This window comes from Oryx dammah, unplaced genomic scaffold, assembly GCF_014754425.2.
Source record: "Oryx dammah isolate SB20612 unplaced genomic scaffold, SCBI_Odam_1.1 HiC_scaffold_4, whole genome shotgun sequence".
NCBI classification, from domain to species: Eukaryota; Metazoa; Chordata; class Mammalia; order Artiodactyla; family Bovidae; genus Oryx; species Oryx dammah.
In genome coordinates, this window is record NW_024070188.1 from 10,618,932 (window position 1) to 10,631,419 (window position 12,488).

The 12,488-nt window shown below is 37.4% G+C and overlaps 1 protein-coding gene across 5 annotated transcripts in view; it reads left to right on the forward strand.

Moving 5' to 3' along the window:
- DOP1A (DOP1 leucine zipper like protein A) overlaps nucleotides 1-12,488 on the forward strand; it is a 116,899-nt gene that overhangs the window by 70,023 nt on the left and 34,388 nt on the right. For all 5 annotated transcript variants that reach the window (XR_005720858.1, XM_040238946.1, XM_040238947.1 and 2 more), the window contains 5 exons: nucleotides 4,295-4,916; nucleotides 5,579-5,853; nucleotides 6,892-7,044; nucleotides 8,953-9,053; nucleotides 10,749-11,008. Coding sequence is in view for 4 of the 5 variants with exons in the window: in XM_040238946.1 (XP_040094880.1) it covers nucleotides 4,295-4,916; nucleotides 5,579-5,853; nucleotides 6,892-7,044; nucleotides 8,953-9,053; nucleotides 10,749-11,008 (1,411 nt within the window). In the remaining variant the exon portion in view is untranslated. The remainder of the gene's footprint in view (nucleotides 1-4,294; nucleotides 4,917-5,578; nucleotides 5,854-6,891; nucleotides 7,045-8,952; nucleotides 9,054-10,748; nucleotides 11,009-12,488) is intronic.

Here is a 12,488-nt window from a genome sequence, read left to right on the forward strand (position 1 = left end):
CAGGCTTATAATCCAAACTTTATTGATCCTTTTCATATGTGCACTGAATTTTTGACATATTCTTCTTGAAATCCAGAATCTTTTTGCTCTTCTCAGTCTTCCAGATTCTTAATGCTTACTTTATGATGTTGAATAGAATTGTAACATAGTTGACCCTTAAACAACACCAGTTTGAACTGAGTGGGTCCACTTATATGCAGATTTTTTTTTCCACTAAATATATTGGAAATTTTTTTGAAAATTTGTGACAATTTGAAAAAACTCTCAGATAAATCATGTAGCCTAAAAATATCACAAAAATTAAGGAAAAGGTATGTTATGAATGCATAAGATATACATAGATATACATATACAAAATGTGTTTTAATCAACTGTTTATGTTATTGGTAAGACTTCCAGTCAACTGTAAGCTTTTAGTAGTTAAGTTTTGGGGGTATCAAAAGTTACATGTGGGTTTTTGACTTTGTAGGACCTTGGTTCCTCTAACCCCTACATTGCTCAGGATCAACTATAATTTTAATGTTTGGCACTAGTAGCATATTTAAACAAGTATGGAGAAATCAAGAATTTAAAAGCTTTCAAGTTTATAATATTACAATTCTCTTCTAGTGAATATTAATGAAAACAGTAATGGAATCATGTAATTTCATTGAATATAGGCACAGAGGCACTATGTTAAAACAAAAATTTAAAAATTTCTAGCATATAAGCATTTAAGGATTCATTGCGTTAAATTCTGTTTGTGTATTTGCTCTTACTTTTTTGCTTTTTAATTTTGTTAACCTGGCAAAATATTATCAGGATGATCTCATACAGCCTTTTCCATCAAGTGTTAACCCTAAAGCTTTTTTCTTATACCTCCTAAATATATTGCTTTTCACATATGAAATGAGCATTACCACCAAACAATTTAAATATATCCCAGGATTATCCTACATAAACTAAAACTAGTCTGTCTTATTTCCCTTTCCTACATGCTTATTATTTATATGGTGTACATATCAATTCCATTGTTGGACAGTGCATTTTGTGTGCTGTTTTTCCTTTATGCCTCTAATATCTTCTTAGGAATAAAACTAAAATAAATGTTAACTGTTAACTGTTTTGTTTTGTTTTTTTTTTTGAATGAGATTTCTGAAAGTTGGAGAGGGACTGTAGTGTTCTCTCAATAGTATATTCACATATTATGTAGAAAACATCTGGAGGCACTTTATTGGTGGTTAGAGGTAAGGTAAATAAGAACACCCATTCACGTTAAATGAAGAATAATTCAGTAATATACTTTTGTAATATAGTGGTTGATTAACCTTGGATAGGCTTCCTGCCCACCCCACCTTTTGATCTTCTTGCCTGTTTCCAGAGTATCTATGTTGTTTTTCTGTTTTGGTGGGGGGGGGTTTACTGAAACTTGATGGTATTATCTTCACTGAGATGTCTAAAATTGATCATATTTGAAAGCTGAGAGTATTTTCTGTATCTCTTTTTTTTTTGACACTGTAACTGATGGAATGATTCTTTTAAAAATTATAAATCTAATTTTGTCTCCATGCACTTAGTACTTTTTTGTAAAATCAGTGCTCTGGATCTCTATACCCAAATGTCCAAACATGTCATTCCTTTCTATTTTCAGAAAGTTACTTTATTGTAAAGCTATCTGAACCATAGTTGTGTAATATAGACCATACAACTAAGTATTATAAATGTATACAAGTATAACTGAATTTATAGTATGAATTCTATTAACATAATGTCACTCATTGTTCTATAATCTTCATATGAAAAAGATTAATACAGAAGTAATAATAAGCTAATGACAGTTTTACCATTTAAACAAGATTTGTGTTTTTTTTAATGTATTAATACAAGATTTTTCAAAGGAAAATGGACAGGTTCAGTTCAAATGGCCACCTTTAATCTTTGGTATTATAATGTTACAGTTCTTATGCTGTTATAGAGACGGTGATCTGCTGCCATGAAGGGAGTGTGAACTTGGAATCATCTAATCTGAGCTCTTCTGCTAAATATTAATCTTATTTTCTGTGATCTTGGGCAATCTTGGGTATTGAACTTCCCTGAGCCTCAGTTTTTTTTTTTTTTTTTTACCTTTGAAGTAGAGAAAATAACCTCCCTCCATTCAGCAGCCACTCTGTGTACCCAGCAGTGGACTATGCACACCTCGGTGAATTCTGCCCTTCCCAACACTTTCCTTCTACTTGAGAGACACACATTAAACAAATAATTACACATTTAATTATAGCTGTGATAAATGTATGAAGGAAAGTATAGAGTGGTCGGAATGTGGGAAATGGGGTGATCTGACCTAGATCAGGGGCCAGGGAAGGCTTTCTCGAGGAAGGGTTGTCTGCGTGCAGCTCTAGAGGAGTCAGCGCAGGTGAGGTGGGACACAGAGAGCACCAGGCAGAGCAGGGAGCATCTGCACAGGCTCTCAGGCCACAAGCATTGCCGCACAGACGGTGAGGGAGACGCCGCTGTTGGCGCAGGTGGGGGCCGGGCCTTACAGAGCCCTGTCACTGTACTAAGGCTTTTATTCTTTATCTTAGCAGCGATGGAAAGACACTGAAGGGAAAAAGGCAAATGACATAGTCAGGTTTGTGTGTCAGAAACTTTACTCTGACTGCAGTGTGGGGTATGGATCTGAGAAACAGAAATGGTTGTGGGGAGACATGCAATAGTGCAGGTGAGAGGTGGTGATAACATGTACTAACACCATGGGGGAGTGAAGACAGAAATGGATGGATCAGCCATGTGTCGAGGAGGAAAAGCCCATAAGCTGTAGTAATGGATTGGTAGGGTAACGAGTGATTGCTAACATTTATTGAATGTTTAATAAGTGCCAAGTACTGTATATACAGGGGCTTTCCTGGTGGCTCAGATGGTAAAGAACCTGCCTGCAATGTGGGAGACCTGGCTTCGATCCCTGGGTCTATAAAATCCCCTGGAGAAGGGAATGGCTACCCACTCCAGCATCCTTGCCTGGAGAATTCCATGGACAGAGGAGCCCGGCAGGCTACTATACATAGAATCGCAAAGAGTTGGACATGACTGAGCGACTAACCCTTTCACTTTTTTCCCCTACTGTATATACTATCTTAACTTAATCCTCAAAGTAATTCTCAAATGTACAAAATATTGCCATCTCTGTTACATAGATTAGGTAACCTGGGTTTGGAGAGGATTAGTAATTTGCCAAATGGGAAAATGTCAGAGCCTTAGCAAACTAATGGCCGGCACCCTTGACCACTGTACTGGAATGGATGTAGGGAAAGTGGGGAGGAGTGGTGGATAAGGTAGCAAGAAGCGCCCTTAGCTGTCTGCCTTCCTGGTTGGATGAACAGTTGTGTCACTCACTGAGGCAAAGAACTCTGGGTGAGGCCCAGCTTTGTGGCAGCATTTAGAGTGTATATCTTCAGGGATCATCCATAAGATCACTTTTTAGTCATCTTATTCAATGCTCTGGCACAATTGCCCAAGGAGTTCATGATGTATACAGCTTTTGTTTACTTACTAAACCAGAAAATATGCCTGATGATTATACTCATCCCATCTTTATAGAGAAGGAACAGTTAATCTATTCTAGCTCTATTCTTCTTCAGTAGTTGGTTTGTTTTTTGTTTGTGTTGTAGTTAGTTATCTCTTCTAGATTATAAATAATTCCTTTCATTGCTAATACCTAATGTGGCAAATAGTATGGGTTCAATAACTGTTCGTTGAAAGAGTGTAAGATTAATGGCAAACATTAAAACAGAACTTTTACATATTTCAGACAGAGGTTTCACTTTCATATGGTCCTGAATAGTAGACCTAGTAGATTTTATTTCTAGTTCTTAAAATGTAATTTTTTTAACCTTGCATGTCTCATTTCCATGCATTATTTAGACATTAGGAAAGTGATTTCATGAAGTAGATTGAATAAATTGTTAGTAGTTTGAAACAAGGATATAGATCTTAGAGAGTTTTCCATATACATATTTTGCCCTTAAGAACCTAAGCTTAAGTTATACATATAGCAAATAATAAATATTTCTTGAAAGACTTTATATTAATATATTAATTTGAACTCTTATCAGTATTTCCTGTTATCATAGGTACATGAATCAATTGTAGAAACTGTTTTAAGAGTTAACCAGATGTATAGATTAAATTGTGAAATGTGAGTTAAGTTGTGAATAAGTCTAATCCATAGCTGACTTCTTTCAAAATGTGACTATTTAATTTTAATTTCTAGTATATACATGTAGCTACTCAGCCTCCTGCTCTTTTTACTGACTACCAGGTCTCATCAGTTTCTCTTGAAAATCCTACCGAAGTGTTCGAAGATGGAGAAAATCCACCCAGTAGTCGCTCGTCAGAGAGTGGGTTCACTGAGTTCATACAGTATCAAGCAGACCGAACTGACGACATTGACAGAGAGCTGAGTGAGGGGCAGGGGGCAGCTGCCATCCCGATTGGGAGCACATCCTCTGAAACAGAAACGGCCTCCACTGTGGGGTCTGAAGAAACGATCATCCAGCCCCCTTCCATAGTCGCTCAGGGGACAGCACCCCGAAGTGGGAAGACCGCCCAGAAAACCGCAATGCAGTGCTGCTTGGAGTATGTCCAGCAGTTTCTCACCAGACTCATCAACCTCTACGTCATCCAGAGCAGCGCCTTCTCTCAGGCTTTGGCTCCAGAGCATCAAGGGGATCTCAGTGGAGAACAGGGGGAGATTTCAAACTGGGACAGGGATTCCCAGGGGGACATAAAAGAGAGAAGTATAAGTAAACAAAAAACCTCAAAAGAATACCTCTCTGCCTTCCTCGCTGCCTGTCAGCTCTTCCTGGAGTGCTCCAGCTTCCCAGTTTACATTGCTGAGGGGAACCATAGCTCAGACTTACATTCTGAAAAGTCAGACACTGGTAAGGTTGTCTCTGTTTTATTTATTTAAAAATATCTTCTATAGCATGCTTCCCACCCACTCACCCTTTATTTTAAGGAATGCTCAGGTATTAAAACTGGGATCTGATTTCTTTTTTTAGCCAGTTAATTTTTAAAAGTGTTGCTTTAATTTGTAAGTTTTTTGAAACAAAATACTGTCATTTTGAGGAGATTGATACGTTGGAGAATTTTGTGATCATGATATCTCACAGTTTGTTGGTGAGCAAGCAGACGCTAAGGAGGAAATTAACTCCTTTCTCTGGAGAAAATTAGTGTAACATTCAGATCTGCTGATTTCTTTTATTATGACTAGCATCATATAAATTTACATTCCTTTAAATTTATGTATAACACAGAGGTCAGTGAGCTACATAATATTTGTTGATTGATAAACATTTTTAGGACAGAAAATGGATTGTTGACTTGACATAAGAAAAATACATATTAAAAAAATTACAAAATTCCTGTTGCTGCTTTATTTTCTTGAAGATCTAGTGTATGTGAGAAACCATGGTTTTGTTCACAGAGCAAGGCCTAAGTTCTTAGATATAAGTGATTTGTTTTTAGAAATTAACTTGGAAGACAGAATATGCGTGAAAGGTTCACTCTGATGGACTGTGTTGGCTTCTGGCTTCCCTTTCAGACTGGGAGCACGTGCAGCCTCCACTGTGGCTCCAGACGCTGATGAACGCTTGCAGCCAAGCAAGTGATTTCAGTGTGCAAAGTGTTGCCATTTCACTAGTGATGGACCTGGTAGGATTGACGCAGTCTGTGGCCGTGGTCACTGGGGAAAACATCAACAGTGTGGAGCCTGCCCAGCCCTTAAGTCCAAACCAGGGACGAGTAGCTGTGGTGATTAGACCTCCTCTCACGCCGGGCAATCTGAGATACATAGCTGAGAAGACAGAATTTTTCAAGGTAAGTTCTAAGAACTACAAGCATAACTAAGACGACGCTCGATCTGATTTGCTTAGCAGAAATTTCAAAGATGATAGTCAGCTTAACTGAACACCTGTTAACATCATCCTGTAAGGAAAAGATACCATATACCATATTTGATCAGTACTGCTTGGCCAATCCTGTCCTCAGTTTTGTGAGGAGGAAAAAAGGAGAGGAGTATTGGGGTAAAAAGAAAAGTTCATTTATACTGAAAAATACGTTTCCAGCTGAAGTGGTTGTAGCACTTTTGCTTTTCATAGAGTACAACCTCAGGTCTCCAAAATACCAGAAAAAGGTTCCCAACCCTAAATTGTCTGATGATGATCTGTGATGCATGCATGTCCTTTGATTTGTTTCACAGCAGCACATATGATAGCCTTGGCATAGAAAGAACATCAAGTATATTTTGCTTAAGCAGGTAGATTTTTTAATCTATAAAAAATTTTAATCTTCAAGTCATTGTATCCCTCAGATAGTCCGTCCAGCTAGATTAAAGTTGGGTTCTACGACGTGGTGGTGGTGAATCCTGATGACTGTAATAGACCACCATATGTTGTGTTAACACATGTGGCACTGAAATACACACAGCCTATTTCATGTTTTAAGAAGTTTGGGTATTTGAACTATGAATTATATTTCACTTTGCGACATACAACCCTAAACATTAAACTTCCTTCAGTGTGGGGTTTACATCCTCTTATAAATAGTGTATTCTAGCATCACTTTACTAAACGTCACTAAAATAGTGAAATGGGGTCTTACTGGGCCCTGTAAAAAGTGCTAACATATCTGGTGTTTAAAGTAAATTTAGTTAAAGGAGTGTCTGTTGTAAGCGATCCTAAAAACCTGGATGACAAGAAGCAAGCAGATGGAAAATCTCATTTCAGTGACATAATGAGTATTAAGACCTTCTAGGTCTGGCAGTCAGAGGCCTGTTTGTACCTAATAGGAAATGTTTAAAAGTTCTCATTTACAGTCGTATAACACTGTGACTTTTACATCTTTTTTTTTTAATAGCATGTAGCTTTCACATTGTGGAACCAGCTGGGAGATGCAACACCTCAGCACCACCAGAAGAGTGTGGAACTGTTTTATCAGTTACATAACTTGGTTCCTTCATCCAGCATCTGCGAGGATGTGATAAGCCAGCAGTTAACCCATAAAGATAAGGTAAATTCTTCTCTGCTGGTCCTGTGCCCACCCTACCCCCTGCTCCTGTTATACTGAAAGGCAAATTAAGGAAACCCTAGGAAAATTATGGCATCTAGTGTCTAAATAAGATAACTTCATTCAGAATGATTATCATGTCTTTAAAATAAATGTGCTCTGTTCTTCTTTGAGGAAAGTTCTTTATAAAAAGTGACAGTAATCTGAAAAATCAAGCAACCCAAAACAAATGCTGGGTTTATTCTGTGATTCAGGAGTGCAGAGTGATGATTCAAGTTGTTGCTGGTCTGAGTTCTTGGGTCATTTAAAGATGTATTCAGTGGTCTCAGTTATGAAACTGGTGGATTCATTTACTAATGTGTGTGAAATGACATTTGTAAGTTACAGAATGCTAATATGTGAGGTTATGGGCTTCCCTGATGGCTCAGATGGTAAAGAATCTGCCTGCAATGCAGGAGACCTGGGTTCAATCCCTCAGTCAGGAAGATCCCCTGGAGAAGAGAATGGCTATCCACTCCAGTATTCTTGCCTGGACAATTCCATGGACAGAGAATAAGGATTTTGTATCCTATGTATATGAAGTGTGATTCATAAGTGTCAGTTAAAGATGGCTGAGTTATGAGCAGGCCTGAAAAGAAACTGACCTGGTCAGGGTAACTCAACGAAGTTTGAGGTCTTCCTGTGTCTGCTCTCTTATATTAATAGAAAATTTTATTGAATAGCATTTAGAAGTGGATTGCCCTCATTTTAAAAAATTCTAAATGCTAGTGAGTTTGAATAGGTTATATTCCAAAAGACTTTGTGTTGAGTAAATGAAGCGTTTGGCAGCAGGGAAGTGGCAAACGGAGTGAATGAGAAGAGTTAATAGTTTATTCCAAGAGAAATGTTAATTTTCTGGTTCTCCTTCAGTACATCCTTTCAGAATTGTTCAGAAATTTTTAAATAAAGCCTTGTATTTTAATGTAATAGTTGGTTGTACTTTAAGTATAAATCTAGGACAAATTATATCCCTGTTTACTTATATCACATTTCTAAGTTCTGAATAAGGATATTGTATATCCATGAAAAAATTGAAGTATCAGTTATTACTTACTTTTTTTAATGTGTTTGTATTGGTTGATGTACAAATGCAAGCTTCATTGGAAAAGCATGTATTAAGCCAACAGGAAAAGCAGGCATTCCTCTAACCTGTCACAGTTTAGACAGTTGCAGTCTGATTTGGGGGATCTTTGACTTGATGGATTCTACAAATGCTGGAGAAAGACTATACAATTTCTTATAATATTATAATTTCTACTAATGCATTATTATCTCACATCAAATATTGATCATTCTAAATAATTTATTCTTACATTATTTTATCCATTGTTATCACATAATCTTTTCCAGATAATCCCAAAAGTGATGTAATAGTTTATGTGTAGAAATAGTTTTTTTAAGTCCTTAAATTTTTAATCTAATAAACCAGCTTTGTAAGTGATGATAAGTTCATTTGGAGCAAATAATTTCTGGGAGCAAAAGCAAATTATATAGTGCCATAAAATTAGTTTTGACTACTGTGTACTTATATTAAAATGAAGGGGAAAGTGTTTCCTGTAGTCAAGATATAGTAACATGCACATTATTAGTTCTTTCCATCCCCTCTTATAAAATAATCTAGTAAACTAATCACCTAAACTAAATAATAACTTTTATGGCAGCATGATCCTTTAGGTTTAATATTTCTGTATATATTTAAGTATTTTGTGCATTTCTGTTTCCATACAAAAAAATACAGCTTATTTCAGCATGTACTAGAATACTGTGAACACTGAACATAATACTATCTTAAATAGCAACTTTTTTTTTGTTTACTAAAAATCACTCAGTATATTCATAGACAATAATATCATCTCCCATATTTGTCCTCAGAAAATAAGGATGGAAGCACATGCAAAGTTTGCAGTTCTTTGGCATCTAACAAGGGACCTCCATATAAATAAGTCCTCATCTTTTGCACGGTCTTTCGACAGGTTGGTTACATTTTATATTCAGGTGTTTTTGAGGGGACATGAAGTAGAAAAGAGTAACTTTTATTGCTTTGCCAGGCAAAGGGGCCACAGTGGGCTAATGCCCTCAAGATTGTGTGACCCTTATATTCAGGTTTTATAATAAAATATCTTAATGTTTCCTTTATTGAATGCCCTGGCTAATTTGGCAGGAGTAGGAGAGAGCAATTTGCAGATTTTATAAAGAGAATTTATAAATTTTTTTAAAATCTAAGCTGTATTAAAAGGCATGCCATTTTCATTTATCTAACTGATTTTCCCTTTGTATTTCTGGAGCACCCAGTGCCCCTTCCTTTCATCGGGTGACCTCATCAAGTTCCTCCTATGTGCCAGGCACCATTCTAAGTGTCAGGGATATAGCAACAGATGCAGCCTTCTTGAGTCTACATTCAGTGAAATTGCATATAAACAGTAGAAGGTATAAGTGTTTCTCTAGCAATTATTCCCAGTCTTGCCTGAACCAGACTTAGAATCTACAGTTAAAATACTGGCACTTCTGTGGATTCAAGAAATCTACAGTTAGCTGCCTGAGAGTGGTTTTGCTGTTTGTCTGGACTACATAGATGCCTCAGACACCAGAAATAAGATTTGCAGTAACTTCCAAGGAGATGCCATTTATAGGTAGGTTTACATACATCGCAGGCTCACCAGCAAGTCTCATCAAGGCGGCCCCAAATCTAACTGTGCTTGAAGCTCCACTCAGCATCAGATGCGTGTTCTGCTGGATGTTATCTCAGCTGGTATAAAGCAGCATCACCATTCTCTAATGGTCTGCTACTGAACCCCTCTAGTAAACTGGGCCCTGGGACTGGGTACTTCACAAGTACCACCTCTAATTCAGTAACCACCTGTTCTCATCATGACAGTGAAGTTAATTGATTTGCCCAAGATCATCATACATGAGATAAAGCAGATGGCCCAGCTTTATCTTTGGTTTTCTGATCCCAAACCATACCTCCACACCTTTCACAGAAGGTCTTTCCTTGAATTAACCACATGGCTTCAACTAATAAAGAGAATGAGTGCAAAGGAGCACAGAGCAACATGGAAATAGTGTTGACTTGCAGAGGGCTCCATATTTAGTGATACAAACAGTAATATGGTACTAAAACAGACTGTCAAGTTTTTTTCTTCTGCTTTTTAGTATTTATCTTATAGAAATAATGTATGCTTGTGAAATTTCAAAAAATGCAAGTGTTTGAGAAAAGAGAGAGGACTATTTTCTCCTTTCTCATTGTATCTTTTTGGTTTCCCTGGTGGCTCAGATGGTAAAAGCATCTGCGTGCAATGCTGGAGACCCAGGTTCGATCCCTGGGTTGGGAAGATCCTCTGGAGAAGGAAATGGCACCCCACTCCAGTACTCTTGCCTGGAAAGTCCCATGGACAGAGGACCCTGGTAGGCTACAGTTCATGGGATCACAAAGAGTCGGACATGACTGAGTAACTTTACTTTCTTTTTCTTTATTTCATTGTATCTACTGAGACTGGGGATTAAGGTTATTAAAATGCTGTAGTCAAAAGTTATTCTGAAATATAATTACTTTAAAATAGTTAATTCAACGTAAGAAATACAACTTAGAGTAATGTCAATTTTTTAAAAATTAGAGTATTTAAAGTAAGTATTCTGTTCTTTGTTTTAATTACTGGTGTTTATTGTAGGTCACTGTTCATCATGCTAGATAGCCTTAACAGTCTCGATGGTTCCACCAGCTCTGTGGGACAAGCCTGGCTGAACCAAGTTCTGCAAAGACATGATATCGCGAGAGTTTTGGAGCCACTGCTATTGCTCTTACTGCATCCCAAAACTCAGAGGGTTTCAGTGCAGCGAGTGCAAGCAGAACGTTACTGGAATAAGGCTCCCTGTTTTCCTGGAGAAGAGAGTGACAAGCATTTCATGCAGAACTTTTCCTGCAGTAATGGTGAATATCACATGGAAGTAGACCAACTCTATTTAGAATTAAGTTAATAAATAAAGAGAGGGGCAAACACACAGCAGTGATTGTCAAGAGAACCAAACGTGAGAATTTCTCCATGGGCTGATTTTCTTCCCGTCTGCATGCAGTAGCGCTGCTTGCATGCGCCAGTTTGTACCTCATCACTGACCATCTTAGAGGAGTTGGATCTCTGTTATCAGCGGACTGTCTCAGGGGAGGCATTAGCATAGCTCCGGTCAGAAGCATTCTTCAGTATTAGCAAATAACCTGTAGACTTTACAGTCCTGGTCCTGCAGGGTTCTATAGATACTCCACTGGGAATCTATAGTAAGCTTTCAGTGCACATTTCTATTTCAGGTGTCATTTCCCTCATCTATAAAATGAGGATGACTATACCCACCTCTCAGAACTTCATGGCGAGCGTTAGGTGTGGTCATGTTAGTGACATGCTTAGTGCAGTGACTGGCATATAAGTGTTTGATAAATGTGCACTGTTATGATTAATATTTGATAAATATTTGCTGTTACTGTTAATAGAATACTGTTACTAATAATAGAAATTAATAGACATTCACAAATTGTCAAATGATACCCTCTATAATACACCAATAATGGCCCCTTAGATTGTTGTATGTTACAGACAAAAGAATCAATTTTATTTATCTCTCTTGTAAAATAATCCTGTAAGGTCAGTAATGAAAAGGTCATGTTGCCGATGAGGCTGTGGCTTTCTCAGAATCTCACAGCTGGTAGGTGGTGAAGTTAGCATGGAACTGTGCTCCTGCTTCATGTTGAGTGTGTTTCTACAGAGCCATGGTTCCTTTCTCTAGCTTCCTTTCCACAGCTTCCCCTGACCTCTTAAGAACATGCTCTGCTCTGCTTATCCGCCAGCACTTCTTTGCATTAACACTTTGCCTGCAGTAGTTCCTGCCTGTCTGCTGAATTCTCACCTCTCTGAGATCATTCTCAGACCTCATCTGTGGTGTCATGATGCTTTCCCTGAATCTGAAGCTTCTGATTTTGCACTTCTTGCATGGAACTAAGCCTTCCACCCTCTCTGAAGAAATGCTCCCCTAAAAGCACAGAAATGGGTATTTGTGATCCCCTACTTGTTTTAAAACTTCTCAGAGTAAAGAGTGATGTTTTTTTCTTTTCTCACGCTCTTCTCCTCATTTAGGGCCTTACTCAAACTAGATAATTTATAAATGCTTGTTGAATTTTGTTAAAATCAAGGAGATTATGTATTTATATATTAACTATATACTGAACTATTTTAAAAGAATGTTGTATTTGGGGATAAGGGCAACGTTTTATGTTTTCTCTCTGTTAAATGTGCTGTTTTGTTTAATTCAGTTGAATAATAGCCCTCTGATGTTGAGTTGTCTTTATTAAATTCTAATTAATAGTCATCTACATAATTTTCTAACTTAAAAGGTCTAACATATTAATAAACATTTTAATAGAA